At 57.8% G+C, this 21,007-nt stretch overlaps 5 protein-coding genes across 5 annotated transcripts; all 5 read left to right on the top strand.

Annotated features, from left to right (window-relative positions):
• Nucleotides 1-454: 454 nt before the first annotated feature.
• On the top strand, nt 455-1,450 carry LBRM_20_1790 (putative G-actin binding protein; the record flags this gene model as incomplete). Its single annotated transcript, XM_001564411.1, has 1 exon — nt 455-1,450. The coding sequence occupies one exon, from the start codon at nt 455-457 to the stop codon at nt 1,448-1,450; it is 996 nt and encodes a 331-aa protein (XP_001564461.1).
• A 1,808-nt stretch (nt 1,451-3,258) lies between these two features.
• LBRM_20_1780 (conserved hypothetical protein) lies at nt 3,259-5,517 on the top strand (the record flags this gene model as incomplete). Its single annotated transcript, XM_001564410.2, has 1 exon — nt 3,259-5,517. One exon carries the CDS (start codon nt 3,259-3,261, stop codon nt 5,515-5,517), a length of 2,259 nt encoding a protein of 752 aa, XP_001564460.2.
• A 1,390-nt stretch (nt 5,518-6,907) lies between these two features.
• LBRM_20_1770 (conserved hypothetical protein) lies at nt 6,908-8,542 on the top strand (the record flags this gene model as incomplete). The annotated part of the gene is made up of 1 exon (XM_001564409.1): nt 6,908-8,542. The coding sequence occupies one exon, from the start codon at nt 6,908-6,910 to the stop codon at nt 8,540-8,542; it is 1,635 nt and encodes a 544-aa protein (XP_001564459.1).
• Nucleotides 8,543-9,572: 1,030 nt separating this feature from the next.
• On the top strand, nt 9,573-11,852 carry LBRM_20_1760 (ATP-dependent RNA helicase-like protein; the record flags this gene model as incomplete). The annotated part of the gene is made up of 1 exon (XM_001564408.1): nt 9,573-11,852. The coding sequence occupies one exon, from the start codon at nt 9,573-9,575 to the stop codon at nt 11,850-11,852; it is 2,280 nt and encodes a 759-aa protein (XP_001564458.1).
• Nucleotides 11,853-12,792: 940 nt separating this feature from the next.
• Nucleotides 12,793-18,591, top strand: LBRM_20_1750 (conserved hypothetical protein; the record flags this gene model as incomplete). Its single annotated transcript, XM_001564407.2, has 1 exon — nt 12,793-18,591. The coding sequence occupies one exon, from the start codon at nt 12,793-12,795 to the stop codon at nt 18,589-18,591; it is 5,799 nt and encodes a 1,932-aa protein (XP_001564457.2).
• Nucleotides 18,592-21,007: the final 2,416 nt, after the last annotated feature.

Raw genomic sequence — 21,007 nt, 5'->3', positions numbered from 1 at the left:
CAGACAGGCACAATGACGGCGGCGTCGTTCCCGCCGCCCCCTGCTTGTATTCCCCCGGCGATGTACGATGGGGAGCGTGCAAAACACGCATACGCTCAGCTCCTCTCTTCCGTTTCTCGTTGCTCTCCGACTTTGACATCCCCCTCGACGTTTCTCTTCTCTCCCCCCCCCTCACTCGCTCTCTTCCTGTGGTGCTCCTTACGTCTTGCAGCTTCAATTCCAGTCATTCGTTCTGGTGCCTCTGGGTACTCACATCTGCGTGCTTCATCCTTTACGCCTTGATCTTTCCTCCGCCTGCTCCTCCTTACCACTACCCACCGCCGTTATTCTTTCTTCTATAGTGCGCACTCCCTTCTTCAGTCGTCGCGTCTGTGACCTTTGCGTTGAGCCTTGCTCTCGCTGGTGCGTTGCGTGTCGGTGTCCCCCTGCCCCCCTGAAACGCCTATACGCCGCCATGCTACAAATCGAGCTCTCCATCGCGCCGGATGCCCAGGCGGCGCTGGAGGAATCGGGCAAGCACAACACTACCACGGTGGCTGTGCTCATCACCATTGAAAAGGAAGTGCTTCACTTGCTGGCGCCGCCAGTGTCCTTCAGCGGCGACGGGTTTGAGCATGATCTGACGACGACCCGTACATTCCTGGATGCGAAGAGCGTGTCAGCAGCGTACATTGTGGTGCGCAGCGCACCGAGTACGCAACATGTTGTCATGTATGTGAGTGACTCAGCAGCTGCTAAGAATCGTATGCTCTACTCCACTGGATTACGGAGTGTGGTGGAGGCGACGCCTCATGCGCAGAAGCAGACGATTCAAATCTCCTCCGTTAACGAGCTACTTCCGTCGCTGTTCGAGGCGGAGCCCATGAACGTGCGGGAGGACTTGATGACGGAGAGTGAGCGGCATCGTGCCGCGATTGCGCGAATGGTGGTGGCACCCCAGCCAGTGGCTCTCCCCGGCGTGGCCATCAAGATGACTCCGGAGGCGAGCGATATGCTATCACAGTTTGCTGGCGGCGCGGTGGACGTGGCCACGTTCAAGATTGAAGCGGAGCAGCTTAAGCTGGACCAAGTGGTGAAGCAGCTGGGCGGGGACTTTAATCAGGTGAAGTCCATACTGACGGACACGGACCCCCGCTTCGTGCTCCTGCGCTACCCCTCGCCTAAGACGCAGCGCGCCGAAGCCGTCATGGTGTACGTGTGCCCGCCTACTTGTAGTCCCAAAATCAAAATTCAGTACGCCTCGTCGGTCGCTGCCTTCCGTGAGCAGGCCTCGCACCACAAGATCAAGTTTGCGCACAAGGTAGAGACCGACACCCCGTCGACGCTTGTGGAGGACGTGCACAGCGCCTTCGAGCCGTTCCCGTCTGGTGCCGCACGTGAGGCTCAAGGTGAAGCGCCGTCATGTTCTTCGGTCTCGTCGGCACCGAAGGGCCACCGTATGCTCATTTGATGCTGGCGACTGCTACCGCCCCATATCAATAGCCGCCGAAAGAAAGGCAGCCCCATAGGGGTGAGTGGACAACCTCCCGTTACCCTACTTGTGCGTCTGCTTCCCCAGCCCCTCTCCTTTCCCCCCCCCCCCTGTCCTTTCTGTAAGCAGCCTTTTTTGTCGCTTATAGCCAGTCGTCGGTCTTGTCCATGGCGCGTTTTTTTTTCCCTTTGAAACGGTCGTCATCATCTTTTAGTTTGGTGCTGCTCTTGCCCACGTGCTTTCTCACTCCCATGTGCTCTGTTTTGCTTTGCTCATTCCACCCTCTCACTCTTCCTCTTCCTCTTCCTTGGTATTCTTCTCCCTCTTCAGCTCTGATGAGTCCTTTGTGCTCTTTCTTTTTCTTCCCTCCCCCCTCTTCGTTCGTTCTGTGATTCTTCACAGTATCCTTCCCTCCCGTTCCCCGTCGCGCACTGTTGTGCCTTATTTGTCGTCGCCTTCTCCGTCCTGGGACACCTCCGGCTGGACGGTGCGTCAGCGTCCATGGATGTTATGTTGTAGGCAAACGAGTCAATTTTTTCCCCCTTTCCGATCTTCCTTTCTTGTTCTCACGTGTGTGTATGCGTCTGATTGGTATGGGTTCCCTGCGTACGCGTCTCCTTCTCCCTCTCCATCTTCTATAGATTTTGGCGTCTTGCCTCCGACACAAACGTGAGAAGAATTACAGACACGTGGTGAATGTGTCTCCTCTTCTACCGCTGCTCGTATTCCGCAGTGATTTCGTTTTCTCTCTCTCTTTATTTCCCTCTGTCGTCCTCCCTTCCATGGCTCGCGCTCGCTCTCTCTGACTTTCTCCTCCTCTTCCTCTCTCTCTCTGGATGGAAAACTCTTTGTGGCGGTCAAGGGAGAGGGAGGGGGAGAAACGTTCACGTGCGCACATCCAGCGCGATAGAGGCGATGTGGGGCAGAGACATTACGCTCCGCCTCCCCCTCTCAGTGCTTTCTCTTCTCTCTTCTCGGGACTTCGGGAGCGCGTTCGCCATGTCTTGATGGTCACCTCTCGGCACGTGTGCGTTGGCGAACAAAAAAAAGTTGAAATAACAAGACAACCAATGCAACCACCTGCTGCATCGTGCGAAGCTTAACGTTCTCTCTCTTCCGATGCGCGTCGTCTGTAGCGGGGAATGGCCGCATTGAAAGAGAGTACAACAGGAGAGAAGTGAGGAGGAGTCAAAGTCATCGAATACGCGTTCTCGGAGGCACTGATTCCCTCAAGTGCGGTTTTCTCGGAGGGACAAAGGAGAAATCGAGCGCTGGCGACGTTAGCCATGCCACCCTTTTTTTTGGGAGAGAAGAAGCGCAGAGATGAAGCGGTACTGCACATTACTGTTTTTTTTTTCCTCGAAGGAAGCGGAAATGCCAAAACAAAGAGCAAAAACACGACTGAAGACTGTCGTGCCGCGTTCATCGAAGCAACAGCACCCAAGGAGCCAGGTTCGGCTTCACCTTCTCTGGCGCAGCTCAGCTTCTCACTTGCTTTTTTCTGTGCCCTACCACAGCTGCACAGCCACGACGCTCCCTCTGTCTCGTGTTTTTGTCTGCGTCTACGGTGTTGTTCCCTGCCTTTCTTTGCCAATGTGAAAGTCGGCTCGATCTCTCTCTCTCTGTTCTTCACCTTCATTTGCTTCGTTCATGTGCACAAACTGACAAGGAAGTTTGAGCGACGAACTCCATAAACACCTACTCTGCTGCGTCAGTACACAGCTGTTGCTCCACGAAAGTGGGACCAACACCCTCTCTCTTCGCTTTACTGTCCATCAGCACTGAGGATGGCAACGCCTGCCGAGGTGGATCCTATGGTGGCACTGGTGGAGTCGTGGGACACCTACCTTGTCCCTTCGTCTCGACTACATTCCTCAAGGGAGTGGCCTGCGCAGGACTGTCCTCGTATCGCACAAAGCACGCGCGCTTTTGCTTCGGAACCATCGGTGTTTCGCTATCACCTTAACGATGCGTGCCCCATCTTCACTCCAGGTGAGCAAGACAATACTGACCAGGTCAGTCTAGCGACCTCTGGACCGCCCAGCGCAGGCGCTCCCGCCGATGGAGCCACTGAGTTTTCAGCGTCGTCGCTCCTGTGGTTGCTCACACTTGTGAGTCGGAACGCCGAGCTTCTGAGGGCCACGGCTCACCTCTTCCTGCAGTTCAATGCCCAGTTTGCGGCACTCGTAGACTCGAACGCGATGACAGTCAACGCGCTCCGCACACGTCACCAACAGCAGCTAGCCTCCTTGCTAGAGATGACAGACAAGTATACGGCGGAGGACATGATTGTGGACTCCGTGGTCACAGAACGAGTCATTTTGCAGCAACAGGGGGAGCTGGACACCCTTGAGCGCCACTGCGCCGCGGAGGAGAAGCAGCTTGAGGCAGATCTGCAAGTGACGCTCTGGAGGTTTCTCACTACGTCGGCGCCGGATGCCGTGGCAGCTGCCAATCGTAAAGAGCAGTCGCTTAGCTTGGCGAACGGAGATCACGGCGCGGGTGTTGGGGGAAGCCCTTATCGTCCCGAGGTTGACGTCAGCCGGTTTGCTGAGGTGCGCAAAACCACCACCTTAAACGCGCGGCGCAGCAGCACCGCCGTTGCACCGTTCTGGCCTGTCCACCTGGTGCCGGTACGCACCATCAAGCTACCTAACGAGGTGGGCGATGCATTTGCGGCTTCAGCGGTATCCTCGACGCGGTCACCATCGAGGCGATTGAAGGATTCAGCGCTTCAGCCTATCATTCTGGATATTTCACCCGTCTCTGGACTGCCACGCTGCCTCGAGTGTTGCACCGGTACTCAGCCTGGCGCCATCGCATCGACCGTGTGGAGCGCGGCGGAGGAACACCTTCTCCGTCTCGCACACACCCGCCACTCCGTGCTGCTCTTTGTTGGCACCGAGTTGGCCGCGCTGGATCTGATGCAGAAGTGTAGGGCGCCGGAGCTGCTGCTGGGAGCTGGGCACAGCTGCCGTGACGTCTTTCAACGCTTGGCAAACCATCCCGTTCTACAGGTTCTTTTCACGACTCGGCTTTGGGGCGCCAACGTCGTTCTCTTGTGGAACCCCGCGCAGGATGTTGCACCCGCTGCGGAAACACAGACGGTGGTGGAGGATGCGCTGGAGCTAGCGTACGCGTGGGGCGCGGACATGTTCTCTGTGGCGGTGTTGGAAGGCGCACGACTGCCGAGTTACGCGGCAACTGGTTGCTTCACCGCGATGGTGACGAGAACCTCGTCGACGTCGGCAGCGTTTCTTGCGTCCCAGGCGGTGTCGATGGAGGTTCTGCGCCAACTGCGCAACGGTGTCACACGAGAGCTTCTCGACACGGCTGGCGCGCGCCGAGCCCGTCGGTGGCAAGGCACGGCTACATGGATGCCGAACGGAATTGGTAACGCCGCTGCTGCCATGACTGGCACGGGCATGTGCCCTCGCGCAGTAGGAGTATTGTACACCAGTCAATCAGCCCAGCAAGAGCAGGAGAACCAGCTGAAGGTGCGGCAGGTGTCATGTGCTGGTTCATCAGATAAGCCTAATGCGGTTTCCCCTCTTCGCAAAGACAACTCCATCGTGTCTGTCAATTCATCCTCTTTCCTCTTCACGCCAACATCATCTCCCAGCTCATTCCGCGGCCCGTGCATCACCTTCAATACCCCGCTGGCCATTCGTGCCTTTCTTCCGTTGGGAGAAGAATACTTTATCTCGGAACGGTCTAGCCGGGGAAGGGGGTGCAGACGCAGTGGCTTTGATGCAGCTTCCCTGAATATCCCTAACCATGAGCGAGGCGACGCGCATGGACTGCTGCGCCGGCCAGTCTCGTCGACTGCCACGGAAGATGACGACGCCTCCTTCAGCAGCAAGAAGGATGCAGGCTTCTTATACGAAAGCTTCAGTGCTACCTCCGTGCGTGCGTCATCTGCGGCTCTTGATGCAGTGGAGGCTGGCAGCAGCGGTGGCGAGGTAGGGCTGCGTCAGTCATCGGAGATGATGACTCTGGAGTCACTCATTCAGCACACCTTTGGAGACTTTGCTGAAATCCTCTAGAACGCACATGGGGGTGTTACTCTGTGGAAGTCTGTTGAACGCACTTTCCACGGGTAGTTTGAAAAGGGGGCTCAGAACCATCGGATGATCAGCGCCTGCTTTGGAGCACCCCCTAGTACCGCGGCGTGTGAAGGCGTGAGACTGCGCTCTGGAGAGAGTCATGCAAACGGCTGATGCGTTGCTGCCTGCGTGTGTACGTCCCTCTCAGCGTGTAGCGCGTCCTTTTGGCTGTGACGCAAGCGCTGTCATGAGTGCTGTGAGGTGCACTGCTTTCCCCCGCTCCCCCCATTGACTGACACTCCTTCGCCTTGAATTTCCCGCGTTTGTTTTGTCGCCGCCATGGGGCAGGAGCAGAGATCAGCAAAGGGCTGTGTGTGTGTGTGTGTGTATCTCTCTCTGTGTGTGTGTACATCCTTGGCTCACGCATTACAATGCCGCCGCGCTCCCCTTTGCTGTACCGCTTTATTTTTGTTTGATTGTACAGTTGTCTCTTATGCATTTGTTCTCGCTCTCTTTACCACCCTGGTGCTAAGGAAACACCTCAGCGTGGGAGCGGGGTCCAGCACCCCCACTCAATGTGAGGGGGAAGCAAGGCAGCACTCTATCCCCTGGCAATACCAAGCCACTTCTGGTGGTGACAAGGTCAAGCACTTGAGGCGCAGAGGAGGTCAGAGTGAATATCACCATTGATGCCGGCGCTCAGGTCCGTGGATGGTGTGGCGTCGGAGCAGTCTGCGACCGTGAACACGCTTGTACCGGCCATGTGGTGAACCGAGTGTCAGCGTGACTTGAAGGTATCTTAGCAAGCCTTCAGCGCCTACTGAGGTGGCTAGTCTGAGCCACGGAGAGGGTTTTGCACCATCAGGTGGCGACCGGCGTAATGGGAGTAGCTGCGAGATGACCTGCGAGATGGGGGGAGAGGTAGAGTTTGAGAAAAGGGCCGTGAGCTCCAATGACGGAGTCGGCCGTAGTGTTGTAGCGCATGTGTCTGCGGCTGTTCTGCTCTGCGCGATGGGGGCGGTACCGGGACCAGGGGTGGGCGCGGGGCTGGACTTGTTTACTACGGTGGAATGGACGCGTTGTGCAACACGAAAGAAAAACTCCTGCACGGACGATAGTAGCCCACGACGGATACATAAGGAGCGGCCTCGCAGAATGTAACGTCCTCGGTTAGTTGGACTCTCAGCCCCTTCTCGTTTCTTCTGCACTCTTTTCGTTTTTTTTTTTTTTTCTGTGTGTGCTTGATTGTGTTCTTGGCGGAAGGTGTGAAGCGAGTCTACCCCATTGTCGTCTTATCACAGCTTTCTCGTTGCACACCTGCACACCGACTGCGCTGCTCACTTGTAAGCGGTGAGGCGAACTACAGTAGAATCCGAAAGACGTGCGAAAAATGCTGAGCCAGAGTCGTCTGTCCTCTAATAGGACGATAGAGACGGGGGAGGGGCTCAAGAAGAAGGACGCGTGGGATCGCCGTATCGAGTCGACGCTGCAGCAGCTGGGCCATCTCTACACTAGCCACATCGAACCTGTAGAGAAGTGCTACGACTACAACGTGTTCCGCCCCACGTGGTTCGCCGAGTCGATCAAGCAGAAGCGGCCGTTCGTGACATTTCTCGGCCCTTTCTCAGCGGGCAAGTCCTCCTTCATCAACTACCTGCTGCAGGGCGATTACCTCCTGACAGGGCCACAGCCTGTCACCGACAAGTTCACTGTCGTCATGTATGGCGAGCGATCTCAGCAGATCCCTGGCCGTGTGCTCATGGCAGACAGCGGACAGCCCTTCCGTGGTCTCTCGCAGTTTGGCGACGCTTTCGCGGAGTTCTTCGCCGGCGTGCTGGCACCCCACCCACTACTACGCTCCGTCTCGTTTGTCGACACCCCTGGCGTCCTTGAAGCGGCCGGCGATGCCCACTTCCGCCGCTACGACTACATTGAGGTGTGTCGATGGTTTGTTGAGAAGAGTGACCTCGTCTTCTTCTTGTTTGACCCGACAAAGCTAGACGCCGGGGCAGAGCTGCGGCAGGTGTTCGGGAAGGCTCTCCGCCACCACGAGAGCAAGATACGCATCGTGATGAACAAGGCTGACTCAGTGCGGCCGCAGGAGCTGATGCGAGTGTACGGCTCCTTGTACTGGAGCTTGTCAAACTTGGTCCGCTCAACGGAGCCGCCGCGGCTGTACGTGTCCAGCTTCTGGGATAAGCCTTACCGCAGCGGCACCGACTACGCCCTTTTTGAGAAGGAAAAGGAGGACTTGTTGTACGAGCTGATCGTCACGGTCCCGCTGCAGTCGCTTGACCGCCGCGTCACGTCCGTGATGCGACGCGCCCAGGACGTGCTTCTCTTCGTGCTTATCTGCGCTACTTATCGCACCCGCTTACCGGTTGTTTTCGGCAAAGGCAAGGCAAAAGAGCGCTTCTTTGAAGAGTACGAGACCATCATCCAGGACCTGGCATCGCGCTACCACGTCAGTGCGAACAACTTCCCCAGCGTCAAGGATGTGCGCGCGTTCCTGGCCAAGGTGGACTCCAGGGACTTCCCTGACGTTGAAAAATTGGAAAAGCGGGGGTGGATCAAGCTGCTTAAGGACTCCATCGAAACAGACCTTCCGCGCTTGCTCCAGCCATTGAAGGAGCACTCGATGAGCGACCCGCGAGAGCAACGCGACGCCATTATTCTTCAGAGAAATTACATAAAAAAGCAGGCCATTGCAGCGTCTGATGCTAACGCGGCCTCCGTAGCGAACCTTGGCGGCAATAGCCCACCTCGAGCGGCCGCGGCACTCGCAGTATCACCGTCCATCGCAGCTGCACCTGCCGTGAGCAGCCTCCCGTCTACCCCCGACACGCAGATGCAGATGATGACGCTGCTGATGCAGATGATGACCATGCAGCAGCAGCAGCAGCAGGCTAGTAGTGCCTCGACGGGTCCGGCTAGTAGTGGTACAACAACGGCGGTGCCGAATGACCAGATGCAGCTCACAATACAGAATATGATGACTATGATGCAGCAGCAACAGCAGCAGTAGTGATCTCAGCAGCAGCACCACAAAAATGAGCGAGACGAGAGAGGCGACTCTCTTACCCTATATTGCATCCATGAGCAAGAAAGTAGTCGCCCAGAGGTGCGCCACCGAAGAAGAATAAGGTAGAGACCAGTAGAAGTGGCAGGCTAGTATGACTTGCGGCTTCGTGTCTTGCCTCTTACGATTTAGGGAGGACTTGAGCGTATGATGATCTTCTTCCACGTCCTGGCATCAGTGCGCCTCCCCCTTTGTGATTATTCTCGTAATACTTGAAACACACAACAGGACTCTCTCTCTCGCACGTTTTTATGCACCGTGGACATGTATGCTGCGTATGAGGGCGGAGGAGGAGGACAATGGCATCTTTTGCTTGGTAGTCGTTTTCCATTCCTGTCAGCCCTCTTCCCTTCTGGAAGACCATCGCCTCCGCTTGCAGACGCGCGCGTGTCATGGGAGCATCGAGGGCGTTGTTGTTTGCGTCTCTCTCTCTCTCTATATGCGTGCCAGTCTCAGCGCGTTTGAACCTCGAGAGTTGATTTGGTGTCTTCCTCATCGTTTTCATATATATATATTTTCTCTTTTGGCTTTGTGGAAAAGTCTCTTGTTGTGCCCCTATGGTATTCATTTTACCCTTTGGTTTGTTGTGTTTACCTCCTCTTGCGCGCGCGCGCTCTCGCTTCTTCCTCTCGTACCTTCCAACGGGAGAGGGCATCCCGTCTTGTCAAGCGCACCACCTCGACCCCAGCGGTGGGCAATGTGAAATACAGTAAAAAAAGAAGCAATAATCTCGTCTTTTGGGGCACTATGATGCCCTTCGCTCACCGAATGCAGTTGACGCTCGTTTCATCTGTGGATCATGACTCCCCATCTCCCCATCCCACCCCATGCACACGGCTCTGCGAATGGCAGCGACGCCAGTCGCCATGTCATATATGTTTTAATGGAATGACTCCTATGCTCTGACATCAAGCCCTCTACCTTCTCGCGTTCCTTTTTTTCCCCACTCTTCTTGCCGATGGTCACAGCACACCTCATGGCCCTCAAGCGCGTACGCAGCGAGGCCACTGAGAACAGCGAGGTCGGGCTCGACGACATGCTGGTTTCTCAACTCGCTAAGAAGCGACCGGACGTGGCTACCTGCACCTCTAGCTCAGCCGTGAGCCCTTTCACGCAGCAGCCCTTTTCAGCCCGCTACAAAGAATTGTTGATGGCGCGCCAGCGGCTGCCTGTGTTTGAGAAGCGCCACCTTATACAAGAGACGGTGCGCACTCACCCTGTCACCTTGCTTGTAGGCGAGACCGGCAGCGGTAAGACGACGCAGGTCCCTCACTTTCTTGCGGAGCTGCAGGGCACATGCACCGGCGTTGTCGCATGTACGCAGCCACGCCGTATCGCGGCCATCTCCGTTGCCACTCGTGTGGCCGAAGAAATGGACGTGCACCTCGGCGCACACGTTGGCTACCACGTCCGCTTCGACTCGCGCAAGTGCAACGCCACGCGCGTGCTGTACATGACGGATGGCATGCTGCTTCGCGAGGCGTTCACGGACCCGGACCTCACGAACTACAGTGTCGTGGTGGTAGACGAGGCACACGAGCGGACTATTGACACAGATGTGGTTCTCGGCTTGCTGAAGCAGCTCCTCACACGCCGGCCCTCTTTCCGGCTGGTGGTCATGTCGGCCACGTTGGACGTGGCGAAGATTCAGTCCTACTTCCCTTGTGCGCCGCTCGTGCATGTGTCAGGGCGGATGTACAATGTGGACGTCTTTTACATGCCAGAGCCGGTGCGCGACTACGTGGAGGCAACCGTGTCCTGCGTGCGCCAGGTGCATGAGCGCGAGCCGGCAGGGGATATTCTCTGCTTTTTGACTGGCGAGGCGGAGATTGAGCGGGCTGTTGCCGCACTACATCAGGCACTGGGCTCGAGCTCTGCAGGCGCCTCTAAGGAGCAAGGCGCTCCGGTGCAGGGTGCAAGAGCAGACTTGACGCCTCTCAGTACCTTGGCTGAGGACCTGGCGGCGCCGGCGCGGCCGACGGAGGTGGTGGTGTTGCCTCTCTACGGCTCTCTTAGTCTCAAGGATCAGCAGAAGGTGTTTGCCACCTACCCTCCCAACACACGCAAGGTTGTCGTGGCCACAAACATCGCTGAGACGTCTGTCACGATCGACGGCATTGTCTACGTTGTAGACTGCGGCTACCAGAAGCAGAGCTTGTACAACTCCGAGGCGCGCGTGGACTATTTGCTGCCAGCGGTTATCAGCAAGGCTTCCGCAGAGCAGCGCAAGGGTCGCGCTGGCCGTACGCGGCCTGGCAAGTGCTTCCGTCTCTTCACATTGGTCGACTTTGCCAGCTTTCCCGATCAAGCGCACCCGGAGATACTGCGCACAAACATTGTGAACACCGTGCTGCTGCTGCTCACCCTTGGCGTCGCTAACCCGTGCGAGTTCCCCTTTATCGACCCGCCTTCGGACCAGGGCATGAGTGACGCCTTTTACCAGCTCTTGTACTTCGGCGCTGTGAACGATGAGCTGGAGCTGACGGACTTTGGTCGGCGTATGGCAGCGCTCCCTGTGGATGCCTGTTTGGCACGGATGCTGCTTATGGCGCCCAAGCACGGCTGCGGTGCCGACACCGCGGTGGTGGCGGCGATGCTGGAGGCTGGAAACGCGTTCAGCCGTCCGCCAGCGAAGTTGAAGGAGGCTCGTGAAGCGCATGCGCGCTTTGACGACGCTGACGGTGACCACATTGTGCTCTTTCGCGTTTTTCACGCCTACTTAAAGAACCAGCAAAACGGCAAGCGCTTCTGCCACGAGAACTACCTACGGCACCAAACCCTACAGCAGGCGGTGCAAGTGTACAACCAGCTGCGGTGGTCGATGGGCCAGCTCAAGATACCGGTGCGGTCCACCTACATCCCGGAGCGCGACTACGTAGACACGGTGGCGCTCCGCAAGGCGGTGCTGGAGGGATTCTTCACCCAAGTTGCCCGTCTGACCCCTGTCCCATCCGGTAGCCATAGAGGCGGGGCGGATCCAACGACACGCATCTACCGTACCGTCCGGGACGCTTTGAGTGTGACGCTGCATCGCCAGTCCGTGCTGGCGGCGGCGCAGAAGTCCCGCGCACTTCCCGCCTGGATCGTGTTTGACCGTCTAGAGGTGCAGGGGGACGCGGACACGTTTATCCGAACTGCCTCAGCAGTGGAGGTGGACTGGTTGCTGGATGTGAGTCACTTTTACACCGATCTCAGCGAGATCCCAGATGGCGATATTGCGCAGGTGCTGCGCCGTGCTCAAGAGGCACGAAAGTGACGCACACCCGGGCAAAAGGCAAGCGTGAGGGTGTCTAGTGCGGTGGCGCGGACCGTAGTCGCGTGCTTGCCATCCTCGTGCCTCGACCTTGCACTGCGTCCCATGATCACACGATGGAGAACTCTTACTTGCCGACTCCCCTTCACTGCTTTTGAAGGGATGCATATCGAGGACGTCACCCGCTTTACTAAAACGTAGCACACAACACAGCAGACCAAAGGGTGTCCCTATGTGACTGTTGCTCGTAGGCTTAAGCCGTTTTGTCGATGGCGGCCATACTTCACGACGAGGCACTATAAGCTCAGAGGTGTTCCGCTAAAACGATACAGGCCAGCCTTAGTACATCTCAGAGACGTAGGGAGCAAACGCCGCAAGCGTCCTCTCCTTCCTCGTGCACGCGCTCTCGTTGTTTTCGAATTGTTCCTCACCGTATGTCCACTACCCGACTCGGCTCTTTGTTCCCGCGGCTTTTATCCTTTCATATGTCCTCCCTCATGCTGTTCTTTTTCGGCCTACAATTCAGCCATTGAGGCTTGCGAACAGGAGTACCCACACACCTCTCTCCACCTATACCCCTTCCACCGGTGGGCGAAGCGGAGGAGGTGAGAGAGAGAGACGGTTGCCACATCACCTCCTCCTTCCTGCCTTTCTCTCCTTCTCACCCGAAAAAGCACACGCACACACAAAGACGGGTGCGAGTTACAATACACGACTAAGAGGCGAGTCGCTGCATGGGGCATCGACTCTCACCCCCTCTTCCTCTCCACACGCACGCTACCCATCCCCCGTATGTGTGGCTATAGTCACAGGTCCGTACCTCGACTCCCCCTACCCCCCCCCCCCCCCCACACTCCGAAAGCACACGTTGTAGACATACATATTCGCATAGAAATAGCCAACAATAGATCCTTCCTTTTTTTCTGCTTCTCAGCGCACTGTCATGAGCAGCGCTTCTTTGCCTCCACCGCAGCGCGGGGACGCTGTGCAGGTGCAGTTCGTGAACACAGACGGCAGCACCATCGCTCAGCGTCCCATTCCTATTGAGGAGCTGTTGCAGCAGCAGGATCACACCATGGATATCAGCGATGGGATTGCACTGCGCCTCGAGGCGCTGAACGCTGAGCAGGACTACAGCGACGACGACAGCAGCGCGTCCGACGGCACTGCTGACGATAAAGAGGGTACCGAGGGCGCAGGTGCTCGAGGACAAGCCGTCGCTGCTGCAACCCCGCCTCCCGGCACGCGAGCCACCAGAGACTGGTACGAGGTGCTGGATGCTCTACGCCGGGAACAGTTGGATGTGAGACGCGCCATGACTGGGGTTGAGGAGGCCATGAGGAAGCCGAGTGAGGGCGAAGGTCGCCTTGTCACGCGACACTCCAAGAAGCTGCGTTGTGTGGCCACGCCACTGAAGCGATTTTCCATTGCACCGAGCACCGAGGGCAAGTCCATCGCTGCTGACGCGGCACCCAGGAGCGTGCCGCCGCCCGGTGCGTCTCGGCGAGAGGTATGGGCCTCTCTCGCTCCGGCCAAAGATGTGTATCCGCACAACTACAAGGTTCTTCGCTACGTCTCTTACATGCCCGCGCTGGACTGCCGGCGTTTCCGCCCCACGGCACTTGCCTTCCACGCCGCGGCGTCGTACTTGAACCGCAAAGATAGCGGCCAGCGCCTACTCGTCTACGGCGGTGTTTCCTTCGGTACCCGCAGCGTGGAGCAGGAGCTGTACGAATTCTCTGTGCTGACGGGCAACTGGTGCCGCATCGAAGGGCGACAGCTCGTCCCGGCCGGCCACTACGGCCACACAATGACAGTGGTCGAGTGCTTTGACCGCCTCGTGGTAGTGGGCGGCATCGGGCCCGGTGGGGCGACCGTTTCACCGAAAACGAGGCAGGCGTGGAGCACTGATCCGCTGCGTGCGCCGCGGTATCGATATCTGTGTCCACTCTTACATCGTCCTGCCGGGAAGGTGGCGAACATGTTAGCGCGCGCCGGTGGGACGGCTGCGCCGCTGCCCCCCACACCATCGCCCCCGTCGATCGGCTTCGTATCTCTGCTTTTCGACATGAACCTGAGCGATCAGAGCTGGCGCGCTATTCAGCCTCCCACCCCTTTTCCGCTAGTGTTTCACACCAGCGTTTACTTTGGCACGGAGCTCTTTATCTTTGGTGGACTCACGGCTGATCTGCACGTGTCTTGGCAGCTGCTTGCCATCAACCCCGGCACGTACGCGGTTCGCCGCATCCAAACAAGTGCTAGTCCGCCCCGTCGAGGCCGACGGGGAATGGCGCCAGGTGATGAGGGAGTGGAGCAGGAGCGGAGTGGCAGCGACGTAGACGTGGATGAGACCGACGGCCCGGGGCCACGTTTTCTGCACACGGCAGTGCGGTACGGCCAATACATGATCGTCTACGGCGGCTACGGCACGCAGAATGAGGTGCTTGATGACTGCTGGGCATTTGACATGGCGAATGAGCGCTGGGAGCAGCTGCGTTGTCGCGGCGGGGCAGCCGGCCGTGCAGGGCACGCGTGCTGCGTCGTTGGCTGCCGCATGCTCGTCACAGGTGGCTTTGAGTCGTCTCTAGATGAGATCGGAACCTCAACGTCGCCAGTGACGACGGTGATGGAACTGAACCTCGTGCCGACAGTGCAGGGTGAGCACATGTGGCGTGCAGAGGTGCGCGTCCAGCCACCGTTGCCGCCGCTCGCCTTCACGCAGTGCGCCCCGTGCGGGGACGGCTATTCGTTTCTTCTCTTTGGCGGGCTGACGAAGCCGGCGCGACACCCTACTCGGTCCCTGTCGGTCGGCAAACGTTCCGCATCCACGAAACGCCGTGCAGCGGCCTTCAGCGAGGACGAGAGCGATGCGGAGGATGTAGCGGAGAGTGTCGTGGAAGCAGATCACCGCTCCGCCTCTCGCGAAGTGTCTGAGCGTGGAGCCTCTGTGGCGGCGCGCAACGGGCTTTGGAAGAGGTTTGCACCGTTCGACGACGGCCTTGTCCTCACTTTTCCAGAGAAGCGGCGGCACAGTGTGGGGGCCAAGAATGGGCCGGTGGTGAATGCTCTCGGCGTTGAAGTGGACCCTGAGGAGCTGCCGGAGCACTTCAAGGCTTTTGTGCGACGGCAAGAAGACTTTGTGAAGAAGAAGGACGCCACCACCGCGGAGACAATGCGCAAGACGACTCTGGAGGAGCTAGAGGAAATGGAACCGGCGCTGTATCTTACCGATGCCGAGATTGAGCTGCTGATGCACCGGAGCGAGGAGTGCTGCATCGCGTTTTCTGAGCGCTACAAGATGAACATGCTGCCGAGCAATGTGCCGGACCGCGAAGAGCGTGTGCACCTGATTGAGGAGTGCATCTCCGAGAGCCGACAGGTACGGGATGTGATGCGGTCTATGAAAGGTTCGACGCCTGGCGTTACCGCTGTCAAGTCAAAAACACACCGCAAGCGTACCGGGCAAAAGTTCGAGGACTACTCTGCCGCGAAGCCCTTCCGCCGTGTCGTTGTGATGCAGCTGATTACCAGCATCAACAACCACCTGTCACGCATGCATCGACTGAACAAAACGTTGCGGACTGTGGACTGGCCTGAAAAGAAGGGTTTCCTGGAGGCTATTGACGATATGCAGAATTCCGTCCACGCCGTGTCACGCGCCATCAACGGCGTTCTCAACAAATACATCCAGCATCGAGTCGAGTCCCTCATGAAGGGCGTAGAGAAGCATAAGGAGGTGATGCGGATGCTCACGGAGGTTGTGGAGAAGAATCGGCACGACAAGATATGGGGGATCGAGGAGGCGCGAAATGAGAAGCGAAAAGAACAGCAGCGTGCTCGTGCCGCTGTGGGGCCCCTTGGGCACCCAGTGCTCACGGTAAAGCAGGCCCCCAGCCAGAGGCGCATGTCATCAAGTGCTGCACGTAGCAGAAGTTCCTCGCCGGCCGCGATACGAAATCGCTCCACACCCAGCTGCTCGCTGGGTGTCGGCTATCACGCTGATGAAAGCAAGGCTGTTGCATATGTGGTGGACAGGGAGTGGCATGATCTGCTCAGGCGCACCAGCATGGTAGAGAAGTGTGCCGGCCGTCTGCGCCGCTACTGCGAAGAAGGCGCGGCGACCAGCGGCACAGCGCTGCCACCATCGCCGCCATCCGTCAAAGACCCCCTGTTGACGCATTTGGCGTCGCCGCAGGCACCTTCTGTGATGACTCAAGTCCCGCCCCCACTACAAGTGCCCCCACTGGGGTCAGTTGACCCGATAGCGCCATCTGTTCTCCTGCCCACCGGCGTGCCGCTTGCGGGCCTGGTTACGAGTGAGGCTCCTGGGGCCCCTCTTGCGCTAGCGTCCGCATCAACGATGGGTGAGGCTGGCGCCGCTCGACCGCGCGAGATTATGATTCAGCGCTCAAACGAGCTGCGAGTCACTGCAGCAGGGGTTGCTGAGGAGGTACGCAAAGCAGCTGTGAGCCTGCGCACTGCGCTTACTCAGGTAGCTGCTGAGACGCCACTGGCGATGTCGGCAGCCGTATCGTTGTCGTCTAAAATAAGCCACCTGACAGCCGCACCCTTGCAGACGACTGTGGGTACCGATGCCGTCACCCACACCATCCCTGTTCCACAACTGCCAGTCCCCACAGTAGTATCGTCTCACACGGCAGCAGCACCGACAGCCTCTGGAACCGCGCTTGCTGCCCGATCAGCTCCATCGGACACGAGCTCCTCTTCGTCATTGGGATCGTCACGCTCGTCTTCTTCTTCTTCGGGGTCTTCGGCACCGGCAGCCCCTGCCGCGACTCACGGTCCATCACCCCAGCTGCTCTCGGGAGGCTCCTTACCATCCGCAACGACGACCCAACCAACGTCGCCGGGCTATGTGCCACCTCCAGTAACGGTGCCCGTGATGCCGAACGCAGAAGCGGCGAGTGCGAAGGTGCAGCAGCCGGACCTCCCCCTGGTGGCCCAGTCTTCGCACAATGCCGCAGCGGATTCTTCACATCCTAGCCACAATGCAAAGGATACCGCTGGCTCACCGGCGCAGGCCTCCACAGCTCAGAGGCACGCTGTACACCTGAATGCACTGCGCCCCCTTCTCGCAGCGAGAGAGTCTCTCCTGCAATTCCAGGATAAGGTGATTCTGATACGCCTGAACAAGTGGGACACCAGCGACCTCGCCGGCCCACCACAGGACATGAAGGTGGAAGAGCTGTACAAGCGGCTCAGCAAACTCCTGACGGGGGTGACGCAGTGTATCACAGCCAGCTTCCTGACCAAGGCTGGCGCGAGGCCACCTCGTCTCCGCCCCGCTCCCCTTTCTGTCGGTCCGCCGCCGCCGCCATCAAGGAGCAAGAAGGCAGCAACGGAAAGAGGGACCAGCGGCGTGATAACAAAGCGGTCCTCACAGTCGAAGTCGCTCACCTCGACAGCGGCAGCACGTGCGAGCTCTACACCTGCGGTCTTTTCGGAGATGTCGTTCTCCGCCGCGGGAGATAACGAAGGGGGTTCTCGCAAGGACCACTCCCCTGCAGAGGGGGCGCTGCACGGCACCGCCGAGGGCAGCGTGAGGGACACTCTGAGGCTGAAGCCGCTTCCTCTGCCCTCTTACGACCAGGACGCGAGCGCGGGTGACGAGTGGCTCACGAGGCTCTCTCGCCCAACCGATAATGGCGCAGCTGGTGTTCCTCTGGTGTCGAACGAGGCGCTTCTGCGAAATGTCCGGTCAGAGGTTGCGCCTGCGGCTCTCTCATCTACCGATACAGCAGCCCTAGCTGCTATGCAGGTTCATGCAGTGTACCCGGGCGCACGCACAATACCAAATACCAACGCCGCTAGCGTCGTGTGCGGCAGCGTAGCTGCTCCGATGATAACGGGTCCGTGGGCGCCCACAGTCCCCTCAATGCAGACAGGTGGCTCCGCGTTTGTTGGGGCAGCAGCACCTGCCGTCTCGCTGAGCGTCGTTCCAAAGGTTCTACTGCCGGCAGGAGCGAATGGCGTGTGCACCGACAAGGCTGGGGCGGCCTTCACGACGCAGTCGTCACTGCAGCGCCGGCGATCTACGATTGCAGATCTCACGCAGCTGCGTCACCCCTTCCAGAACAGGTTGAGTAGCGGCAACTTCGGTGACGGCACAACCAATATCGGCGACGGGAAAGAGCCGGTGACTCGCGAGCCGGCTACAAGTGTCACGCGGGGTAACTTTGTCGTGAACACGGAATACCTTTCTCGTGCTGCGCCGCATGCGTTACTGGCGGCGCCAACTGCTGAGGACCAGTTGCAGGAGAGCGCCAGCGGCGTGCAGCTTGCGTGGGCGGATGTCGATGAAGACTACTTTTACTTTGGTCGGGCTGTAGAAAAGCGCACGACGCCTGCCGCAGCGGTGGTGTCTGGTCCGCCCTACCTTTTTACCCGCCCAAGTGTTGGCGTGGGTGTGTCACCACCAGTGGGATCGGTGGTGGGCTCACCGCGTGCGAATGCGGAGTGGGTAGTTCCGCCAACGCGCGACATCACCAGTGTCACTTCTGTGTCGGCTGCGCCACGCACACGCTCCTCTACGGCGCGGCGCAGCATCAGCAGTCGGCGGGTGTCGGATCACTATTTGTTATCCACAGCCTCGCAGTCGCTAAAGTCGCACACAGCGCGGCCAGTTGTGCGCAAGGAGGGCGCCAAGCACAATTTCTATACTCCTGGGGAGCTGCAGCTGATGCACGCACGCGAGCGGCTGCGGTCGAAGCCGTCCAAGTGATGGACGCGTAGCCGCATGCTGCTTTTCTGCGCGAGATCCACTCTGCGGGATTTCATCACGTTTCCATCCTTTACCGTGGCAGTGTTTGCCGATGTGCGGTCGAGAGTCGCCTTTACTTCTTTGCGCAGGGGGTTCTGAGGGGCGAGAAAGCGTCAATCTGGTGCACAGGAAGAGCGACGCGTTCATTGTCACTTGTCGATGAGTGGCCAGGGCACCCCCCCCCCCCCCGCATGTGTGCGTGTTTGTATGCGTGACAGCAAAGTCGCAGTGCTGGCCCTCGATGAGACGTCTCTTTCGACTGCGTCGCGTCTTTTTATGTGTCATTCGGTACTCCTGTCTCTGTAGGTGCTGGAAGCGATATTGTTTGTTGCTTTGGTTTCGCGCGTGTGTGTGTATATGTAGGTGGGTGGGTGGGTGTGCTTTGTTTCTTTGCTGTTCCCTCCGTAAAGCGAAAAGAGAGACTCTCAGTACTGCGCAAAAAGAGATAGACACCGCAGCGGACAGTCAAATCCCTCAATGGTGCTGGATAGCAAGCGTGGTGTCCTCGATGTTGATGGCAGATGCGCATCGGTATTCCTCTTTCGGTGTTGCGACTCACTTCTGTGAGAAATCGGTGATATACGGAGGTGGTTAGGTCTTTGTGTCCTGTCGACAGTGTCGCATCTTCCTCATCATCGGCAACCCTCTTGGTATCTGCTTGCCATTTGTTTCGCGATCGCTGCTTCCCTTTTGTTGCTTCTCTCTGTCCTTCTTTACTGGTCGTCCACCACCCTCCTCGCTTTCCCCCTTCAGCCACCTCGCCCATCATGCCCACCTCTGCGCATCTTTGCACTCTCATAGCATGTAAGAGAAAAGAAACAAGCAAACGAACAAAGTACATTTTAGGGTCCTCTCCAGTCAGATTCGCCATGCTTCTGGGTAGCCGAGGCAGCGCCATAGAGCAACATTTTCTGCTCCCGGACGAACTCACAAGCGACCTCAGCTGCTCCCTTTCAGCTCCCCCCTCATTTTTCTGGAGTCCTTCAAAAGGTGTTGCTTGTAAGCCTCTGCACGACTTTGGTATTCCTCCTCACGCTCCTGCTAAAAGACATTTCTCCCACAAGCGGGCGCTCACACATTGCTGTCTTGCGCTGCTACGACGCTATCAACCAAGAGAAGAAAACTACGGGCTTTTTTGTTGTTCGAGTGCCTTTAACTCTTCTGAGCGAGCGCTTATCGAAAAAAAAAAAAAAGACAGTAAACGAAAATGAAAGACTAGAATGAGCCTTGACCCTTCTGCAATCTTCTCTATCGGACTCAGTAACTGTCACCCACAATTCTCGCCAGCTCTCCATCCTTCATCATCATAACAGTAGCCGCCGCGACAGAGGCGCCTCCGGAAGCGCCCAGGCAAGAGGAAAAGGCAAAATAGAACAGAAGAACATATATGTAGTCGCATAGGACTCGGAGAGCAACCCTGCAGGCACCGCACACCCAGAAAGGGAGGCGGTGACTCAAACGTCATCACCGAGAAGACGCAAAAGGACATGAGAGAAAGCGAAGACGCGGCAGCGAGACACCTGTGCGCGCGCCACCCCCCCCCCCTTCCTCTTCGTCTTGTTTATATATTTTTTTCTTCACATTGTGCGTGCACGGCTCAGCACGCCTCTCCGCTCGGCACCCTTGGTGCCTCTCTTTTTTTTCTTCTCTCTCTTTCTCTCTCTCGCCGTGTACTCTTTGCCGGCGTTACCATATTTTGTTGTTGTTGTTGCTACGAGCAGTGGCGTACGGTTGTTATGGTCTGCGTCTCTGCCGCTACCCCTTCCTGTGTTTCGTGTTCCTTTACCTTTGCTCTTCTTGTTCCACAGTGGAGGGTTTCGGGCTGGAGAAGGCGAGCCAGAGGAGACAGGTGGACTGTTTGCCGCGCACCTCCTTCCCCTCCCCCCTCTCTCTCTTTAAGTTCTTCGTCGCCCGTTGTTCTGGTTTAACCCACCCTTTGTGCTTCTGGTCTGTCTGCATTTTTGTTTTTGTTTTCCGCTCCTCATTTTGCCACAGGCGGAGGTTATCCTTCTCGTCTTCTCGCTTTTGTTTGTTCGTTCTTTTTTTTCTTCGTGTCTGGCCACAGGCAGCTGACGTCGCCACCGTGTTGTACTCGGTCTCAGTGCCAAAGTGCGGAGGCGTAGTGCAAACTCACGAGAGCCAAGGCCTGAGAGAGGGAGGAGGCACTGGTGACTAACGAAGAGAAGAAAGAGAGAAAACGCTGGCCCTGGGGAAGAGCACGCGGCTTCGAGCTTCTGCACTGCCCCTCCCTCCAACGCCTAGAACCTGTCGAGCTCAAATTCACCTTAACAGCACGGCGGAAAAAAACCGCTCCCACCCGTCTGCTCCGTTTGTACACAACTGCTGCCCTGATTAGGAGCCTTACTGCAGAGGCGAC

This window comes from Leishmania braziliensis (genome assembly GCF_000002845.2).
Source record: "Leishmania braziliensis MHOM/BR/75/M2904 contig, possible fusion of chromosomes 20 and 34".
Lineage (NCBI taxonomy): Eukaryota > Euglenozoa > Kinetoplastea > Trypanosomatida > Trypanosomatidae > Leishmania > Leishmania braziliensis.
The sequence above is the reverse complement of the archived record's forward strand: the minus strand, read 5'-3'. Positions and strand labels throughout refer to the sequence as shown.